The sequence below is a fragment of the Oncorhynchus mykiss genome, chromosome 9 (genome assembly GCF_057628025.1).
Source record: "Oncorhynchus mykiss isolate SJ-2025 chromosome 9, ASM5762802v1, whole genome shotgun sequence".
In the NCBI taxonomy this organism is placed as follows: domain Eukaryota; kingdom Metazoa; phylum Chordata; class Actinopteri; order Salmoniformes; family Salmonidae; genus Oncorhynchus; species Oncorhynchus mykiss.
Window position 1 is genome coordinate 21174404 of NC_143030.1, and position 22290 is coordinate 21196693.

Consider the following 22290-nt stretch of genomic DNA (forward strand, 5'->3'; position numbering starts at 1 on the left):
CCTGGGAGCAGCCAGGTCACCAGTGGTGTTGATACCCAGAATGAGCAGCCTACTCCCTACCCTGGGAGCAGCCAGGTCACCAGTGGTGTTGATACCCAGAATGAGCAGCCTACTCCCTACCCTGGGAGCAGCCAGGTCACCAGTGGTGTTGATACCCAGAATGAGCAGCCTACTCCCTACCCTGGGAGCAGCCAGGTCATCAGTGGTGTTGATACCCAGAAAGAGCAGCCTACTCCCTACCCTGGGAGCAGCCAGGTCACCAGTGGTGTTGATACCCAGAATGAGCAGCCTACTCCCTACCCTGGGAGCAGCCAGGTCACCAGTGGTGTTGATACCCAGAATGAGCAGCCTACTCCCTACCCTGGGAGCAGCCAGGTCACCAGTGGTGTTGATACCCAGAAAGAGCAGCCTACACCCTACCCTGGGAGCAGCCAGGTCACCAGTGATACAAGTCAGTATTCGACGTCCCATCCAGGTCTGGGGATGTCGGGAGATGACATGGACACCGGCAACTAGGAGCAGTAGCGAGCGCTGTAACCTTCAAGTTGGTTTACTCATCTGATTCTGAAGGTTGCAGGTTCAAATCCAGTGATAGAAAGTTGTTTTTGAGATGTTTGTTTTAAAACTATCCTGAGCTTTAACCCTAACCTTAACCATTCGGTGTGAATGCCTGCACTTAACCTTAAACACTTTTGAGAAACATCATTCTGACGTGAGACTGTGAGAACTAGTTGGTGTAAGTGGGCATAGGGAGCCAGTATCAGAGAGAATAGTGGTGTTCAGAGTGTTAGTGAGTGAAGTCAACAGGCCTCATTAGAGCTGTGCGATCCTGGATGCTCCTCTCCTCCAGCTCTCTGCCTCGAATCAACACTAATACACTCTGAGGAGAATATAGTAGTCGGTGTGTGTTTTTCACTGCGTGTGTGTCCGTACTCACTCTGTCCCACTTTAAGGACCACTTTCATGCCCTGCGTGGCACACACTCCTCCCCTCATACTCTCCAGACCCTGGCGCGTCCCATCTGACGTGGCTGGAGGGGGAAGAACATAGAACACATTAGGAGGAGTGTCACACACACACACACACACACAAACAAATGCATGTACACACGCACTCATGCACACACATACAATAACTCCAATCTTCCTTTCACAATGCCTTCACATTCATACAGCCAAACCATTCTACCCAACCAAAACATGAGTGACATTTGCAGGCATAGTGATTAAACTCACACAGAAGCCGTGAAATGTCACAGTCCTACAAGATGGGAGGCTTTTAATAGGTGCTAAGGTCTCGGCCCAGAGGATCTCATTTAACAGCCTACTGACTGAGCTCTGTGGACTCAGTCACTAATACAAACTAATTAACTTCAATAAACTGCCCTGATATAGAAGTATACTATGTAGACTGGACCAACAGACTGGAGGACAGAGAGATGGGCTTGTAGCTCCAGACTACATGATGACGATGATGATGATATTATTATTATGACGAAGGGACGATAATCAAAGTTTATGATTTGCGATATAAATGGGAGAAATGGGCATCTGCAATAAGTAATGGAACAGTATGTACAGCAGTATGGTCATTTAGCAGATCCTTTTTATCCAAAGCAATTTACTTGTGTTAAGTAAACATTTTAGTATTTGAACCCACAACCCTGGTGTTGCAATCACCATGCTTTTATCCAAGTTTACCAATAGAACCACCAAACAGGCTCTGCTCGTGAGAGAACTGTTCAGGCCGGGAGAGGGGTGGGTAAGAGGAGGTGAGAAGATGGGGGAGTGCAGGTGGGGAGAACAGAGAGGATACATAACGGCACAAATCGGTACAGACTAATGTAATCCATAGGCTAAAATAATTTACTGAGAGAAGAGAGGGGCGAGGCATGAAGAGAAAGGATGAGAGCAAATTTTTTTTTTAAATGTTTTAATTATTATTATTATTACTTAAAACATTTTTTTTTATTGTCACATTCAAGTGTTTAGCAGATGTTATTGTGGGAGTAGCGAAATGACTGTGCACACCCTTCCCTTCTCTTTCTCTCCTCTCTCTTTCTACCTCTCGCCTCCCTCTCTTTTGGTTCAAGCCTCAAGGGCAGACCTTTGCTTTCCTCCCTCAAAAATACATCCCTCCCTCCATGTTTGTCTCTCTTTGGCTTGAGGCTACAGACTAAGGTGTTGGACGGAGAGGAGATAAGGGAGCAAGGGAGAGCCAGAGAGAGGTGTGAAAGAAGAGAGCCTAGCTCATCACACCTCTCCATCCCTCCGTCTCTCCTGCCAGCCTGTGAGCGTTGGGAAGTGTAAAGGGAGGAGAGAGAGAGAGAGAGAGAGAGAGAGAGAGAGAGAGAGAGAGAGAGAGAGAGAGAGAGAGAGAGATCAGCAGAGGGCAAGGACATCAAGATGGAGGGATGGATAGGAGAGCAAAGAGAGCAGTGGAGAGATGCTTGAGACGATGAGGGGGAGAAAGGAGAGACCGGCTGGATGGGAGGAGAGGAGAAACACAATGGAGGGGAGAGAAAGGGGCACAGATGGAGGTAAAAAAAGGACTGAAAGGCTGGAAAGGGATTGAGGGGAAGAGAAGAAGGGAAATTATCGCTTTGGGGAGTTTAACGAAGAAGACACTGAGATCATAAGAGCAAGGGAACGCAGAGAGAGGGAGGAGAGAGACACTGATCGTTTATGACAAGCTGTTGCTGACATGACTGAGGCAGTAGACTATGAGAAGTGATAGACGTAGCGTGAGAGAGAGGAAGAGAGAGGGAGGTGAAAAGAGATGACTTTAAGCTGTGGTCACTTATGGTAATGATTCAAAAGAACACAAAGAAAAGAGAAAGATAAAAGAGAGGGATTATGAAAGTAGCAGTAGCATGCTCTTTAGTCTTAACCACATCACTTTGGAACAGAGAAAAAGAGAGAGAACGAGAAATAGCAGGAGAAGAAAAGAAGGAATGTGACGATGCGGTTTGGGGGTGGAGGAGTGGACACAGAGTAACTTGGGATGAGCTGAGAGAGGAGAGAGAACAGGAATGGAATGGAGAGATAGGGAGGGTTGGAGGGAGGGAGGGCGGGAGGGAGGGAGCAAGGGAGGGAAGGAGGGAGGGAGGGAAAGGGGGAGGGAAAGGGGGAGAGAGGGAGGGAAAGAAGGAGGGAGCGACGGATGAGTAATTGAGACAATGATCAGCAGTGATGGGGATTTGTAGAGCACTCGAGGACGCCACCCTCTTCCTCCGACGAAAAATAGAAGGGAGGGAAAGACGACCAAGTTGAAAAACTGAATTAATGAAATAATATCACAGTCAACCTCAATCAGCCGGCACAGTCTGTGCCAGAGTAGAGCTTTAGACAAGTGTGTATTGTGGGTGTATCGTGTGTGTGTGTGTGTGTGTGTGTGTGTGTGTGTGTGTGTGTGTGTGTGTGTGTGTGTGTGTGTAGCCTGTCTGCCTATGTGTCTGCTTCTGTATGTGTGTCCAAGTCTTTCTCCGACCAGACCAGTTCCAGATATAGTATAACAGGTAAATGGCACCCTACTCCATCTATTAATGCACAACTATTGATGCAGCCATTACGTCTGAATACTATCTGATACAGTCTGAATACAGTCTGAATACTGTCTAATACAGTCTGATACAGTCTGAATACTGTCTAATACAGTCTGATACAGTCTGAATACTGTCTAATACAGTCTGATACAGTCTGAATACAGTCCAATACAGTCTGAATACTGTCTAATACAGTCTGATACAGTCTGAATACTGTCTAATACAGTCTGATACAGTCTGAATACTGTCTAATACAGTCTGAATACAGTCTGATACAGTCTGAATACAGTCTGAATACTGTCTAATACAGTCTGAATACAGTCTGATACAGTCTGAATACTGTCTAATACAGTCTGAATACTGTCTAATACAGTCTGAATACAGTCTGAATACTATCTGATACAGTCTGAATACAGTCTGAATACTGTCTAATACAGTCTGATACAGTCTGAATACTGTCTAATACAGTCTGAATACAGTCGGAATACAGTCGGAATACTGTCTAATACAGTCTGATACAGTCTGATACAGTCTGAATACAGTCTGAATACTGTCTAATACAGTCTGATACAGTCTGAATACTGTCTAATACAGTCTGATTACAGTCTGAATACTGTCTAATACAGTCTGATACAGTCTGAATACTGTCTAATACAGTCTGATACAGTCTGAATACTGTCTAATACAGTCTGAATACTGTCTAATACAGTCTGATACAGTCTGAATACTGTCTAATACAGTCTGATACAGTCTGAATACTGTCTAATACAGTCTGAATACAGTCTGAATACAGTCTGATACAGTCTGAATACAGTCTGAATACAGTCTGAATACTGTCTGAATACAGTCTGATACAGTCTGAATACTGTCTAATACAGTCTGAATACAGTCTGAATACAGTCTGAATACAGTCTGATACAGTCTAATACAGTCTGATACAGTTTGAATACTGTCTGATACAGTCTGATATAGTCTAATACAGTCTGAATACAGTCTAATACAGTCTGAATACAGTCTGAATACAGTCTGAATACTGTCTAATACAGTCTGAATACAGTCTGATACAGTCTGAATACTGTCTAATACAGTCTGAATACAGTCTGAATACAGTCTGATACAGTCTAATACAGTCTGATACAGTTTGAATACTGTCTGATACAGTCTGATACAGTCTAATACAGTCTGATACAGTCTGATACAGTTTGAATACAGTCTGATGCAGTTTGAATACTGTCTGATACAGTCTAATACAGTTTGAATACAGTCTGAATACTGTCTGATACAATCTGAATTAGAGGTCGACCGATTAATCGGAATGGCCGATTAATTAGGGCCGATTTCAAGTTTTCATAACAATCGGAAATCGGTATTTTTGAACACCAAAATTAATTACACCTTTATTTAATCTTTATTTAACTAGGCCGGTCAGTTAAGAACACATTCTTATTTTCAATGACGGCCTAGGAACTGTGGGTTGACTGCCTCGTTCAGGGGCAGAACAACAGATTTTTACCTTGTCAGCTCGGGGGATTCAATCTTGCAACCTTACAGTTAACTAGTCCAACGCTCTAACCACCTGATTACATTGCACTCCACGAGGAGACTGCCTGATACGCGAATGCAGAAAGCCAAAGTAAGTTGCTAGCTAGCATTAAACTTATCTTATAAAAAACTATCAAATCAATCATAATCACTAGTTAACTACACATGCTTGATGATATTACTAGTTTATCTAGCGTGTCCTGCGTTGCATATAATCGATGCGGTGCGTATCGTTGCTTCAATGTGTACCTAACCATAAACATGAATGCCTTTCTTAAAATCAATACACAGAAGTATATATTTTTAAACCTGTATATTTAGCTAAAATAAATCCAGGTTAGCAGGCAATATTAACCAGGTGAAATTGTGTCACTTCTCTTGTGTTCATTGCACGCAGAGTCAGTGTGTATGCAACAGTTTGGGCCGCCTAATTTGTCAGAATTTTACGTAATTATGACATAACATTGAAGGTTGTGCAATGTAACAGCAATATTTAGACTAATGGATGCCAGCCCTTAGATAAAATACGGAACGGTTCCGTGTCAACCCTCGCAAGGCTGCAGGCCCAGACGGCATCCCCAGCCGCGCCCTCAGAGCATGCGCAGACCAGCCAGCTGGTGTGTTTACGGACATATTCAATCAATCCCTATCCCAGTCTGTTGTTCCCGCATGCTTCAAGAGGGCGACCATTGTTCCTGTTCCCAAGAAAGCTAAGGTAACTGAGCTAAACGACTACCGCCCCGTAGCGCTCACTTCCGTCATCATGAAGTGCTTTGAGAGACTAGTCAAGGACCATATCACCTCCACCCTACCTGACACCCTAGACCCACTCCAATTTGCTTTCCGCCCAAATAGGTCCACAGACGATGCAATCTCAACCACACTGCACACTGCCCTAACCCATCTGGACAAGAGGAATACCTATGTGAGAGTGCTGTTCATCGACTACAGCTCGGCATTTAACACCATAGTGCCCTCCAAGCTCGTCATCAAGCTCGAGACCCTGGGTCTCGACCCCGCCCTGTGCAACTGGGTACTGGACTTCCTGACGGGCCGCCCTCAGGTGGTGAGGGTAGGTAACAACATTTCCACCCCGCTGATCCTCAACACTGGGGCCCCACAAGGGTGCGTTCTGAGCCCTCTCCTGTACTCCCTGTTCACCCACGACTGCGTGGCCACGCACGCCTCCAACTCAATCATCAAGTTTGCGGACGACACAACAGTGGTAGGCTCTTCAACCTCAGGAGGCTGAAGAAATTCGGCTTGTCACCAAAAGCACTCACAAACTTCTACAGATGCACAATCGAGAGCATCCTGTCAGGCTGTATCACCACCTGGTACGGCAACTGCTCCGCCCACAACCGTAAGGCTCTCCAGAGGGTAGTGAGGTCTGCACAACGCATCACCCGGGGCAAACTACCTGCCCTCCAGGACACCTACACCACCCGATGTCACAGGAAGGCCATAAAGATCATCAAGGACAACAACCACCCGAGCCACTGCCTGTTCACCCCGCTATCATCCAGAAGGCGAGGTCAGTACAGGTGCATCAAAGCTGGGACCGAGAGACTGAGAAACAGCTTCTATCTCAAGGCCATCAGACTGTTAAACAGCCACCACTAACATTGAGTGGCTGCTGCCAACACACTGACTCAACTCCAGCCACTTTAATAATGGGAATTGATGGGAAATGATGTAAAATATATCACTAGCCACTTTAAACAATGCTACCTAATATAATGTTTACATACCCTACATTATTCATCTCATATGTATATGTATATACTGTACTCTATATCATCTACTGCATCTTTATGTAATACATGTATCACTAGCCACTTTAACTATGCCACTTTGTTTACATACTCATCTCATATGTATATACTGCACTCAATACCATCTACTGTATCTTGTCTATGCCTCTCTGTACCATCACTCATTCATATATCTTTATGTACATATTCCTTATCCCCTTACACTTAAGGTAGTGGTTTTGTTAGCTAGATTACTTGTTGGTTATTACTGCATTGTCGGAACTAGAAGCACAAGCATTTCGCTACACTCGCATTAACATCTGCTAACCATGTGTATGTGACAAATAAAATTTGATTTGATTTGATTTGATTTCACTGAAAGAACAAAAGTTTTGTTTTCGAGATGATAGTTTCCGGATTTGACCATATTAATGACCTAAGGCTCGTATTTCTGTGTGTTATTATGTTTTAACTAAGTCTATGATTTGATTGAGCAGTCTGACTGAGCGATGGTAGGCACCAGCAGGCTCGTAAGCATTCATTCCCACTGCACTTTACTGCGTTTTGCCAGCAGCTGTTTATGACTTCAAGCCTCACAACTCCCGAGATTAGGCTGGTGTAACTGCTGTGAAATGGCTAGCTAGTTAGCGGGGTGCGCGCTAATAGCATTTCGAACATCACTCGCTCTGAGACTTGGAGTGGTTGTTACCCTTGCTCTGCATGGGTAACGCTGCTTCGAGGGTGGCTGTTGTCGTTGTGTTCCTGGTTCGAGCCCAGGTAGGAGGAGAGGGACGGAAGGTATACTGTTACACTGGCAATACTAAAGTGCCTATAACAACATCCAATAGTCAAAGGTTAATGAAATACAAATGGTATAGAGAGAAATAGTCCTATAACTTTTACTTTCTTCTCCAACACCGTGTTTTTGCATTATTTAAACCAAATTGAACATGTTTAATTATTTATTTGAGGGTAAATTGATTTTATTGATGTAGTACATTAAGTTAAAATAAGTGTTCATTCAGTATTGTTGTAATTGCCATTATTACAAATAAATAAAAAATTGTCCGATTAATCGGTATCGGCCTTTTTGGGTCAGCCAATAATCGGTATCGGCGTTGGAAAATCATAATCGGTCGACCTCTAATCTGAATACTGTGTACTACAGTCTAATACAGTTTGAAAACAGTCTAAATACAGTCTGAATACAGTCTAAATACAGTCTAATAGTCTAATACAGTCTGAATACAGTCTAATAGACTAATACAGTTTGAATACAGTCTAATAGACTAATACAGTTTGAATACAGTCTGAATACAGTCTAATAGTCTAATACAGTTTGAATACAGTCTAATAGACTAATACAGTTTGAATACAGTCTAATAGTCTAATACAGTTTGAATACAGTCTGAATACAGTCTGAATACAGTCTGAATACAGTTAAATAGTCAAATACAGTGTAATACAGTCTGAATACAGTCTGAATACAGTTAAATAGTCAAATACAGTGTAATACAGTCTGAATACAGTCTGAATACAGTCTAATAGTCTAATACAGTTCGAATACAGTCTAATACAGTCTGAATACAGTCTAATAGTCTAATACAGTTTGAATACAGTCTGAATACAGTCTGAATACAGTTTAATAGTCAAATACAGTCTGCATACAGTCTGAATACAGTCTGCATACAGTCTGAATACAGTCTAATAGTCTAATACAGTTTGAATACAGTCTAATAGTCTAATACAGTCTGAATACAGTCTAATAGTCTAATACAGTCTGAATACAGTCTAATAGTCTAATACAGTTTGAATACAGTCTAATAGTCTAATACAGTTTGAATACAGTCTAATAGTCTAATACAGTCTGAATACAGTCTAATAGTCTAATACAGTGTAATACAGTCTGAATACAGTCTGAATACAGTCTGAATACAGTCTGAATACAGTCTGAATACAGTTTAATAGTCAAATACAGTCTGCATACAGTCTGAATACAGTCTGCATACAGTCTGAATACAGTCTAATAGTCTAATACAGTCTGAATACAGTCTAATAGTCTAATACAGTGTAATACAGTCTGAATACAGTCTGAATACAGTTTAATAGTCGAATACAGTCTGAATACAGTTTAATAGTCGAATACAGTGTAATACAGTCTGAATACAGTCTGAATACAGTCTGAATACAGTTTAATAGTCGAATACAGTCTGAATACAGTTTAATAGTCGAATACAGTCTGAATACAGTTTAATAGTCGAATACAGTCTGAATACAGTCTGAATACAGTTTAATAGTTGAATACAGTTTGAATACAGTCTGAATACAGTCTGAATACAGTCTGAATACAGTCTGAATACAGTTTAATAGTTGAATACAGTTTGAATACAGTCTGAATACAGTCTGAATACAGTTTAATAGTCGAATACAGTCTGAATACAGTCTGAATACAGTTTAATAGTTGAATACAGTTTGAATACAGTCTGAATACAGTCTGAATACAGTTTAATAGTCGAATACAGTCTGCATACAGTCTGAATACAGTCTGCATACAGTTTAATAGTCGAATACAGTCTGCATACAGTCTGAATACAGTCTGAATACAGTTTAATAGTTGAATACAGTTTGAATACAGTCTGAATACAGTCTGAATACAGTCTAATAGTCTAATACAGTTTGAATACAGTCTGAATACAGTCTGAATACAGTTTAATAGTTGAATACAGTCTGCATACAGTCTGAATACAGTCTGAATACAGTTTAATAGTTGAATACAGTCTGCATACAGTCTGAATACAGTCTGAATACAGTTTAATAGTCGAATACAGTCTGAATACAGTCTGAATACAGTCTGAATACAGTTTAATAGTCGAATACAGTCTGCATATGGAGCTGGAACCCAGTTGGAGAAGCATCAAATTAAATTAAATTGTATTGGTCGCATACACATATTTAGCAGATGTTATTGCGGGTGTAGTGAAATGCTTTTCCTACCTCCAACAGTGCAGTAAAATCTAACAATTCACAACAAAACATACAAATCTAAAAGTAAAAGAATGGATAAATATTAGGATGAGCAATGTCAGAGTGGCATTGACTAAAACACAGTAGAATACAGTATATACACATTGCAAGTTGTCAGAGAGCACACAGATTAAAGTAAAAGATCATCAGAAGGCCGAGGCACAGAGCGAAAGAGCAGATTAAAGGACAAACAGAAGAAACAAACAAGCAAAGTGAGGGTACAAAGAGAAGGGATCTGAGCCAAAAGGAGCGTGCTGCCTGCGTGTGGATGGTTGTGTGTGTACCTCTCCCACGCTCGTCGCTGGTGTTTGTGACGGCGTATGTGTGACGCGCCGTTGTTGTCTAGAGTAATGAACGTGATAGGACACACACACACATACACACACATGACAATGTGAGTGGGTGTATGGCTCCTGAGACACACATTATGTAAGGAGCGATGGTGTGTGGGTGTGTGTGTGTGTATGTGTGTGTATATGTGTGTGTATATGTGTGTGTGTGTGTGACAGGCTTCAATCTGTATAAGTAAACGTGAATCCATTGGTATCTCTTAGTTCCAGTTGTTTTGTCTCCAGAGTATGTTATAACAAAGCTTGTCTCATACACATGCCGAGGAAGGTGCACACGCGTGCGTGTGTGTGTTTGTGTGAATTCACACATGTTGTCCTAAGAATAGTGAAATCAACAAAACTACATTACTATACAGTAGGTGATTGCTGGACCTACTGTATAGTTTTACTGTCAAAATAAAAAATGTACAGTCGGTTCCTGTGCTTATTTGTAGTCCTCCTGCTCCACTGGGTTACGGTTTATCTACATGTCAGATAAATGATGAAGCTTTAACTACTATCTCCCCCTTCCTCGACACACACACGCGCGTACACACGTACGTACACACACACACACACACACACACACACACACACACACACACACACACACACACACACACACACACACACACACACACACACACACACACACACACACACACACACACACACACACACACACACACACACACACACTTGAGAAAGACTTATGTTAGGGATGCATATTGTCTCTTCTTGCCAACTCTTTAAAATCTAGGATCATACTTCATATTTCCTGTAACTCTAGAACCCTTTATAACTCACACGGAACACTTTTAGAACCTCTGTGTGACGCATTAACGAAGGTATCACAACCCTTTCCCTGACAGCTGACTTCAACGCACTAAGCTGTGTAGTCAAAGAGAAAGGCCTTCTCGTGTACGGCATGTGTTTTCACCCTGGAAAAGCATTCTTTTGATCCATAACCCTAAGCCAAGATCTAGCTGTGACACTCTTTCTCTGCATGCATTCCGCCAAGCTGGAAATATAGAAATACACAAGGAAGATTAGTTCCAACATGGCATGAGGATTTCCTAAGCTGTTTTCGATGGAGAAAATTGAGAAAACAAATTTTTCCATTGTAGCAAACACTGGAAGGTTGTTTACGTGGGTTGCAGTACCACAGTGTGTGTGTGTGTGTGTGTGTGTGTGTGTGTGTGTGTGTGTGTTGGTTCTTCTGTCCTTGTGGAAACAAGGAAAATTCTCCCTCATGGGATCTCCCACGTCCCCATGAGGACAAGGGCTATTTTAGCCTTGGTTAGGTTTAGGGTTAAGGTTTATGGAAAATATCATTTTGATTGGAAATCAATTTTAGGTCCCCACGAGAAGAAAATAACAAAATGTGTGTGTGCGTGTATTCATAACAGGACATAGTATGCAGAGTAATGGTGACAGGTTAAAGATCACATGCTGGACACACACACACACACACACACACACACACACACACGCATATACATATGCACTCACACACCACATACAGACACATAGGCTATGGTATCTCCCAACGTCTCCTATCTCCACTATTACTAGCCAAACAGACAGAAACACACACACACAGACATGGACACACACACACTCCTTTGTGTCAGGGGGAATGATCTCGGTATCTCTGCTTGCCTTGCGTGCGGTTGATCTCCCCTCTGTGCTCAATGACATTCTAATTCTCAGCAGTTATTCACTTTTCATCTATCGGACAGAATTACCCTCTCACCTCTCCCTCTTTTCTCCCTGTGTCTCCCCCCTCCCTCTCTACATGTCTCTGTCCTGGGGGGTGGGATGTGTGGAATCCCATCCTATTAACCTTAAACATTGACATGCACACACACACACACACACACACACACCGAGCATCTAGACCTCAGGGCCACAGGGTCCTCCCAGTGAGGAGGGCTTGTCACTGTCAGGCTGCTCAAGATCCACTGCAAAATTCGACGTCCGTCCAGGTAAGCAGGACATCGGCAGATGACTTAAAAGCCGGCCACTAAGGACAACCAGGAGAGCTACTACCATTAAGTAGGCTTGGGGTAAACCGCAAACAACGGCGGCCGCGTGTTCAATCCCAATGCTAGGCACCTGTTTCCTCTTCTTGTTGTTTTAACCCTATCCCAAACCTTAACCTGTACCGTAACAATTCAGAATGAATAACTAAACGTAACCTTCGAAATGTGATGTTTATGGACAAACATCAGGTTCCGCAGTGAGACTGTGAGAGCTTGTTGGATGTCAGGGACACACCTGATCTTTGCCACACACACACACACGTACACACACACACACACACACTTAGGGACATACACACACACGTACACAAAAAAGAGACATGATAGTAATCAATGTAATCAAGGTTGTAAATCATTATTATTTTCATACACAATTTATTTTGGGGCTTAGCTGTGGTCAATTTGTAGTGTACAAATTATTATAATTATGTTCTGGCCCCCTGACCATCCACTCTGATAAACATCATCCGGTGGCTGAATCTAGTTGCCTACCCCTGCTCTACAGTATGGTGATGTGTTTCTCATCCATTAGGCTGACTGACAGTGTGGGGAGATAGAAAGGAAATTGTAATGCTAATACTAATTATAGTTACGCCAGATGGTGTGACTATCGTATGCTTTGGTTGAAGCTCCCTCCCATCATACACTGACTGTACAAAACTTGAAGAACACCTGTTCATTCCATGACATGCTGACCAGGTGAATCCAGGTGAAAGCTATCATCCCTTATGTCACTTGTTAAATCCACTTCAATCAGCGTAGATGAAGGGGAGGAGACAGGTACCCCTTTCCTGCAGTCAAATTACCAAAGCGTCCTCTAGTGAGTGGATGGGTGGAATGTTATTTATATTTTTCAGAATTTAAATGTAAAAAATACAGTGTTTCTATGTCAAACAGTTTTGTTATATGTCAGTCTTCTGTGATGTGTATAAAGTGCAATATTGGGATGAAATCTCAAAATGTAATACATTTAGCTCAAATTCTAGACGTCGGATTATAACGAGGCTACAGCCTCCATAAGGTGACCATTGGACTAAGATCCATCTTGACTGAATAAGTTTGAAGGTACAGTTTTTACTCAATTCCCAATTTACCTCACTCACGTGCACATTTATGCCCAATAAAAACCAACAATGTGCTTTCTTTTTGTAGCATTTCTGCAATGCTAACATCTTTTCAGTTCAATCTCAGAGTTCTAAATGTGGGTGCAACTCGGATGCTGTCCAATAGTAGCAGCTAGCTAGTAGAAGGCTAGCAGCTGTAGATAGCTGGCTTACACCAGTAGGATGAGAAGCAAAAGGAAGGTAGCTAGCTAGCTAGGTGTATTTAGCTATGGAAGGTTTTTCATTTGGCTGAAGTCTGTGTAAACTGCTGACCTGGACACCTGATCACTGTCAGAAGATCCAGAGACAATTCTACCCTTTTACTTATTCATTCATTCAGTACGCCCCGCTCCTCTGTCAACGCAATTTCCTTCATGTCATTATACTCCAAATTTGTGCCAACTGATCAACTACCTTTTCAATGTGTTCCTGAAAACCGTCGCCATCCACAAGTGAAAAGTATAAGGTGTGCGGGTTACACACAAAGCACGCAGGTAAAACAACAGCACCATCATGATCATTGCTTGCTTGTGCGACCTGTTAGCTACAGTATGTGATAACATGCAACTGTTTTCAACGCATCAACTGTTTTAGACAACAACAACAAAAACATTTTGGAGCAAACGCATGATGTCATCACCACACTGCCCATTTAAATAGCGTGTCAAGTTGACGTGTCTATAAACTGGGTTCGTAGTGTAACGGTTAGCATCTCTGCCCTGGGATTCAAAGGTCCTGGGATTCAAAGGTCCTGGTTTCGCCTACCAGAGAGGATAGTATGACCATTCTCTTTCGTGTATACTTTTTGACACCTCCCTCAGGCTGCCTACACATTGTTGGAAGTACAATAGACCAACATAGCTGCTGTAGTAGGTCAAAGCTGTGTGCTGGAAAGCCTTGGTAGAGCATGGGTGAAGTAGGCATTGTGGTGCTCAAGTGAATTTCCTTTATTTTTCAGTTTCAGACCAATGCCTACATCTCACTTAAAACGTTGTTTTTTGTTTTTAATCATATTGTAACCCTGCATCCAAACAGACTGCTCTTATACAGAAAATTCAGATTTCAGCATGCCAATTCTTTATTGTGTTTGACAATGCAGTGGCAATTGGAAAGGTTCTGTGGATAATGTGTTGGATGTTGTTCAATGACTGGCTGAATGAGCCAGGTGCATGTGTGTGCATTCTGCATTGAACTACAGTTTGTGTCTGTGTGTGCATACCTGTGTGTGTGTGCGCATGTGGGTCAGTGTGCATGCATGAGTGTGTATCTGAAATGTGTGCGTGTGTGTGTGTGTGTGTGTGTGTGTGTGTGTGCGTGTGCGTGTGGTGTGCGTGTGTGTGTGTGTGTGTGTGTGTGTGTGTGTGTGTGAGTGAGTGATATGTAATACAGGTTGCTGCATAGGTTATTCATCTCTGACCTCTAAACAATAATACTTTTAGACAATCCTGTCGCTACACCAACAAACCTAGCATGTAAACCTGCTTACTGTCATCAGAGTCATAGGACAGGGAGATGGATGGAGGGAGGGAGAGAGAGAGAGAGAGAGAGAGAGAGAGAGAGAGAGAGAGAGAGAGAGCGAGCGAGTGAGAGAAACAGAGGGATGGAGAAAGAGAGAGGCAGACAGGCCGACAGTGGGAGAAAGGAGAAAACAGGTCTATAGATAGCTGCCCCAGAGGACTATGAGCCAATGTGAGCATTAAGAGCAGAAAGGATTGAGGAGCGGCGAAAGAACACTTGCGTAACATTGAGGGAATGTCGCCGGTAAAGCAGCAGTGATGTAGGACAGCGAAGAGAGATGCTACAGTCTGAACTGGGTCAGAGTCCTCATCTGAGGGCATCGGGTGCATTGGAGAGAGAGGGTGTGTTGTGTGTTTTCTATAGATGAAATATTTCATACTGACAGTGGATTTGAATAGACAGGGCCCTTCAATGTCCTTCATGCCCATAACACTTCAATAGCTTTGGGAGAGTATAGAAATACATTGAATAGAGGAGCTAAGGTTCATGGTCTCATCAGCTTGGTACTTGGTACTGAACATTCTAGGCAGGAAGTACACTATATAAATAAAAGTATGTGGACAACCCTTAAAATAGTGAATTCGGCTGTTTCAGCCACACCCGTTGCTGACAGGAATAAGAAATTGTTTACACAGCCATGCAATCTCCATAGACAAACATTGTCAGTAAAATAGCCTTACTGAAGAGCTCAGTCACTTTCAACGTGGCACCATCATAGGATGCCACCTTTCCAACAAGTCAGTTCGTCAAATTTCTGCACTGCTAGAGCTGCCCCAGTCAACTGTAAGTGCTGTTATTGTGAAGTGGAAACGTCTGGAGCAACAACGGCTCAGCCGGGAAGTGGTAGGCCACACAAGCTCACAGAAAGGGACCGCCGAGTGCTGAAGTGCGTAGCGCCCAAAAATCGTCTCACTTCCAAGTTCCAAACTGCCTCTGGAAGCCACGTCAGCACAATAACTGCTTGTTAGGAACTTCATGAAATGGGTTTTCCATGGCCGAGCAGCCGCACACAAGACTAAGATCACCATGCGCAATGGCAAGCGACGGACGAATCTGGGTTTGGGGGATGCCACGAGAACGCTACCTGCCCCAATGCATAGTGCCAACTGTAAAGTTTGGTGGAGGAGGGATAATGGTCTGGGGCTGTTTTTCATGGTTAACACTACAGCATACAACAACGTTCTAGACGATTCTGTGCTTCCAACTTTGTGGCAACAGTTTGAGGAAGGCCCTTTCCTGTTTCAGCATAACAGTGCCCCCGTGCACAAAGCGAGGTCCATACAGAAATGGTTTGTGGAGATCGGTGTGGAAGAACTTGACTGGCCTGCACAGAGCCCTGCCCTCAACCCCATTGAACACCTTTGGGATGAATTGGAAACCCGACTGCGAGCCGGGCCTAATCGCCCAACATCAAGGCTCTTGTGGCTGAACGGAAGCAAGTCCCCGCAGCAATGTTCCAACATCTAGTGGAAAGCTTTCCCAGAAGAGTGGAGGCTGTTATAGCAGCAAAGGGGGGACCATATTAATGCCCATGATCTTGGGATGAGATGTTCAACGAGCAGGTGTCCACATACTTTTGGTCATGTAGTGTATGTAATGTCAAGATGAGTAACATGTTGGTGTAACACTTCAGTATACCCTTCAGTGTCTAGCTGCCAATAGAATGACTGTCCATAGCAACTGTGGGTATTTGTAGATAATCTCTTGGAGTCTTTAAGGGGATGGTTGAGTGCTGGTGTGCTGTATGGTGCTTGTATGGTTTGTGTGTGTGTTTTAGAGTGTGTCTGTGTGTGTGGCCGGTCTCCGTTATAGAATAAAGGCCTGCAGAAATGGGTCAATGCCGGCCTCTCTCCTCCCTCCGTCTCCTCCCTCCGTCTCCTCCCTCAATCTCTCTCCTCTGCTCTTTGCTCATGCAGCCGTAAATCAGAGTTTAAAAAAAAAACCTGTCTGTATCCTCATGTCTCTCCCAAATATAGACTAAAACACCTCTGCCTGTCCACTCCCCTAGCAGCACAGGATTCAATGAGCCGCCCGTCTCTCTCTCTCTCTCTCTCTCTCTACTGTGTCGTGTCTTAAAGCTCCCATTAGCTCAGAGTTCTTCCTGTCCCCTTTTTAGGCCTACCCTTCAGGCTACCACACACACTTACGCAGTCGCTAGCTCAGACACACACAGAGGCACACTCACACACAGACACTGACACACTAACATATTCTGACAACTCTAACAACGCCATTCTCACATGAACACTTGAAAATACGTTTTGAGTCTGAATTTAAGTAGCTTAAAAAGGAAAATAACACTCTCTTTACAACTCTTTTTCAATCTTCGTCTCCATCTTTCTTCCCTTCTCTCTCTCACTTCCCCTTCTCTCTCAGTCTCTCTCTCCCTTCTCTCTCGGTCTCTCTTTCTCTTCCCCTTCTCAGTTTCTCTCTCGCGGTCTCTCTCTCGTCCCCTTCTCTTTCGGTCCCTCTCTCTTCCCCTTCTCTCTGTCTCTCTCTCGTCCCCTTCTCTCTCTCTCAGTCTCTCTCTTCCCCTTCTCTCTCAGTCTCTCTCCCTCAGTCTCTCTCTTCCCCTTCTCTCTCTCTCTCTTCCCCTTCTCTCTCTCTCTCTCTCTCTCTCTCTCTCTCTCAGTCTCTCTCTCTTCCCCTTCTCTCTCTCTCAGTCTCTCTCTCGTACCCTTCTCTCTCTCTCTCTCTCTCTCTCTCTCTCTGTCTCTATCTCGTCCCCTTCTCTCTCGGTCTCTCTCTCTTCCCCTTCTCTCTCGGTCTCTCTCTCTCTCAGTCTCTCTCTCTTCCCCTTCTCTCTCGGTCTCTCTCTCTTCCCCTTCTCTCTCTCTCTCTCTCTCTCTCTCTCTCTCTCTCTCTCTGTCTCTATCTCGTCCCCTTCTCTCTCGGTCTCTCCCTCTTCCCCATCTCTCTCCCTTCTCTCTCAGTCTCTCTTTCTCTTCCCCTTCTCAGTCCGTCTCTCTCTCGTCCCCTTCTCTCTCGGTCTCTCTCTCGTCCCCTTCTCGCTCAGTCTCTCTCTTCCCCTTCTCTCTCAGTCTCTCTCTCGTCCCCTTCTCTCTCAGTCTCTCTCTCTCTCTCTCTCGGTCTCTCTCTCTTCCCCTTCTCTGTCAGTCTCTCTCTCGTCCCCCCCTCTCTCTCTCTCTCTCTCTCTCTCTCTCTCTCTGTCTCTCTCTCTTCCCCTTCTCTCTCTCTCAGTCTCTCTCTCGTACCCTTCTCTCCCAGTCTCTCTCTCTCTCTCTCTCTCTCTCTCTCTCTCTCGGTCTCTCTACCTCTGTCTTTGATTCTCTTTGGCAACAAAATGGCACCCTATTCCCTATATAGTGCACTATGGGCCCTGGTCAAAAGCAGTGCACTATAGGGAATATTGTGCCATTGGAGAGACTGTCTTTGTATACCCAGTTCCAGCTTTCTTTGGGAGTATCTTCGTTCCTCTAAGGCAGATCCACACTGACATTGTCTCTGTCTGATTATGATGTGTGCAATTACATTCTGCTAGAAATAAACTATGTGTGTGTGTGTGTGTGTGCGTGCGTGCGTGCGTGTGTGTGTCAGTGTGTGTGGTCTCTGTGTGTTCAAACAGAATAAATAACTATTTCTGTTGTGTTCAGCTGGACAGCTCAGTAGGACGTCACAGTCAAATCGGAGACAGCCATATCAAAACAACAAAACACTCCTCCACGACGTCAGAGCAACACTGAGAGAACGTTGCTACCATGTTAGTGGTTGATATGGAGGAGTGTGGCTGATGCACTATGCTATACGCCAACTGTTTTTTGGTTTCTTTCACAAACACACTTTAAGCTTCTTTAGACTAGACACCTTATTGTGAGAAGAGAGGAGAAGGGAGGGAGGGAGGAGGGGAGGGAAGGAGGAAGAGGGAGGGAGGGAGGTGACAGGAGGAAGTGGGAGGGAGGGAGGGAGGATGGGGAGAGGAGGAGAGGAAGGGAAGGAGGAAGACGGAGGGAGGGAGGGAGGTGACAGGAGGAAGAGGGAGGGAGGGAGAGAGGGAGATAGAATGGGGAGAGGAGGAAGAGGGAGGGAGGGAGGGAGGATGGGGAGAGGAGGAAGAGGGAGGGAGGTAGAATGGGGAGAGGAGGAAGAGGGAGGGAGGAAGATAGGATGGGGAGAGGAGGAAGAGGGAGGAGGGTAGGATGGGGAGAAGAGGAAGAGGGGAGTGCAAAAGCTTTTTGGGGACGAAAGTCTAAAAGATGAGGGAGGGAAGGAGGAGCGATAAGGGAAGGAGGGCTGGAGAGAAGGAAGGATGAAGAGCGGGAGAGAAGGAGCGATAACGAAAGCAGGGGTGGAGAGAGGGAGAGAAGGAACGATGAGGGAAGGAGGGATGCAAAAAGAGGGAAGTGGGTCAACGGTCTGATGGGAGAAACGAGAGAATGAGACAACATTCGGTGACACAGAGAGAAAGAGGGAGCAATGGAAGAGAGGAGGAGGAGGGAAACTAAATGAAGAAAAAGGGATGGGCAGACGAAGAGTGTGTGAGAGAGAGAGAGTAGAAAAAGGCCGTAGGAGGGATGGGATCTTTTAGAGGAACTCTTAAAAGGCGTTTATTTCTGGATCACATTAATGCCAAATGTCACAGACACACAACTTTACTGTAGAGGAGTTGACTGCTAGAGCAGAACACGCACACACGCACCACAAACTGAACAAATGTTTTTGCTGTGAAACGGAGTTGATGGAAACAGAGAAAGAAGAACAGAGAGCGAGAGGGAGATAGAGAGGTGACGAGAGAGAAAAAGAGAGAGTGGGAGAGAGGGAGAGAGAGTGCAAGAGGGAGGGAGAGAGAAGGAGAGTGAGAAGGAGAGAGCGTACAACTTGTTCTGAACAGAGTAGTACATCTTAAAGAGTGTAATTACACAGAACTGTCACGTTAATTAAAGCTTTTAATGAAGTAAATGAGTGCTCAGCAAGAACAAAAACCACCAGCCACAGGGAGTGTGTGTGTGTGTGTGTGTGTGTGTGTGTGTGTGTGTGTGTGTGTGTGTGTGTGTGTGTGTGTGTGTGTATTTTGCTCTGCGTCTCCTCTCTGTGTGTTTTTACTGTCTTCCATTCTGGCCTCATTGCTTTTTAAGTAAAATAACCCAGGAATGTTTGGAAAAACCTGTGGATGGAATGTGTGTGTGTTAGTGTGTGTGTGTGTTTGTGTCTGCAAGTGTGCCTGAGTGTGTGTGTGTCTGCGAGAGACAGAGAGCGAGACAGACATATAGACAGAACGAGAGAGAGGGAGGTAGAGAGAGTTTTGGCCCATTCCTCCTGACAGAGCTGGTGTAACTGAGTCAGGTTTGTAGGCCTCCTGGCTCGCAAAGCTTCTTTTTCAGTTCTGCCCACAAATGTTCTATGGCATTGAGCTCAGGACTTTGTGATGGCCACTCTAATACCTTGACTTTGTTGTACTTAAGCCATCTTGCCACAACTTTGGAAGTATGCTTGGGGTCATTGTCCATTTGGAAGACCCATTTGCGTCCAAGCTTTAACTTTCTGACTGATGTCTTGAGTTGCTTCAATATATCCACATAATTTTCTTTCCTCATGATGCCATCTATTTTGTGAAGTGCACCAGTCCCTCCTGCAGCAAAGCACCCCCACAACATGATGCTGCCACCCCTGTGCTTCACAGTTGAGATGGTGTTCTTCAGTTTGCAAGCCTCCCCCTTTTTCCCCCAAACATAACGATGGTCATTATGGCCAAACAGTTCTATTTTTGTTTCATCAGGCCAGAGGACATTTCTTCAAAAAGTACGATATTTGTCCCCATGCGTTGTTGCAAACCGTAGTCTGTCTTTTTTATGGCAGTTTTGAAGCAGTGGCTTCTTCCTTGCTGAGCGGCCTTTCAGGTTATGTCGATATGGGACTCATTTTACTGTGGATATAGATACTTTTGTACCTGTTTCCTCCAGCATCTTCACAAGGTCCTTTACTTACTTAGTGTATGTAAACTTCTGACCCACTGGAATTGTGATGCAGTGAATTATGAGTGAAGTAATCTGTCTGTAAACAATTGTTGGAAAAATGACACAAAGTAGATGTCCTAACCGACTTGCCAAAACTATAGTTTGTTAACAAGACATTTGTGGGGTGGTTGAAAAATGAGTTTGAATGATTCCAACCTAAGTGTATGTAAACTTCTGACTTCAACCGTATAGACAGAAAGAGAGAGAGAGAGAGAGGGGTAGGTAGGTAGAGAGAGACTGAGACAGACAGACATATGGACAGAAAGAGAGAGGTAGGTACAGTGGGGCAAAAAAGTATTTAGTCAGCCACCAATTGTGCAAGTTCTCCCACTTAAAAAGATGAGAGAGGCCTGTAATTTTCATCATAGGTACACTTCAACTATGACAGACCAAATGAAAAGAAAAAAAATCCAGAAAATCAAATTATGGTGGAAAATAAGTATTTGGTCACCTATAAACAAGCAAGATTTCTGGCTCTCACAGACCTGTAACTTCTTCTTTAAGAGGCTCCTCTGTCCTCCACTCGTTACTTGTATTAATGGCACCTGTTTAAACTTGTTATCAGTATAAAAGACACCTGTCCACAACCTCAAACAGTCACACTCCACTATGGCCAAGACCAAAGAGCTGTCAAAAGACACCAGAAACAAAATTGTAGACCTGCACCAGGCTGGGAAGACTGAATCTGCATTAGGTAAGCAGCTTAGTTTGAAGAAATCAACTGTGGGAGCAATTATTAGGAAATGGAAGACATTCAAGACCACTGATAATCTCCCTCGATCTGGGGCTCCACGCAAGATCTCACCCTGTGGGGTCAAAATGATCACAAGAACGGTGAGCAAAAATTCCAGAACCACACGGGGGGACCTAGTGAATGACCTGCAGAGAGCTGGGACCAAAGGAACAAAGCCTACCATCAGTTACACACTATGCCGCCAGGGACTCAAATCCTGCAGTGCCAGACGTATCCCCCTGCTTAAGCCAAAACATGTCCAGGCCCGTCTGAAGTTTGCTAGAGAGCATTTGGATGATCCAGAAGAAGATTGGGAGAATGTCATATGGTCAGATGAAACCAAAATATAACTTTTGGTAAAAACTCAACTCGTCGTGTTTGGAGGACAAAGAATGCTGAGTTGCATCCAAAGAACACCATACCTACTGTGAAGCATGGGGGTGGAAACATCATGCTTTGGGGCTGTTTTTCTGCAAAGGGACCAGGACGACTGATCCGTGTAAAGGAACGAATAAATGGGGCCATGTATTGTGAGATTTTGAGTGAAAACCTCCTTTCATCAGCAAGGGCATTGAAGATGAAACGTGCCTGGGTCTTTCAGCATGACAATGATGCCAAACACACCGCCCGGGTAACGAAGGAGTGGTTTCGTAAGAAGCATTTCAAGGTCCTGGAGTGGCCTAGCCAGTCTCCAGATCTTAACCCCATAGTAAATCTTTGGAGGGA

At 44.0% G+C, this 22290-nt stretch overlaps 1 protein-coding gene across 1 annotated transcript in view; it reads right to left on the minus strand.

Annotated features, from left to right (window-relative positions):
- LOC110531650 (ephrin-B3) overlaps nt 1–22290 on the minus strand; it is a 113754-nt gene that overhangs the window by 10973 nt on the left and 80491 nt on the right. The window contains exon 3 of the mRNA XM_036987496.2: nt 938–1030. Coding sequence (XP_036843391.1) covers nt 938–1030 — 93 coding nt within the window. The remainder of the gene's footprint in view (nt 1–937; nt 1031–22290) is intronic.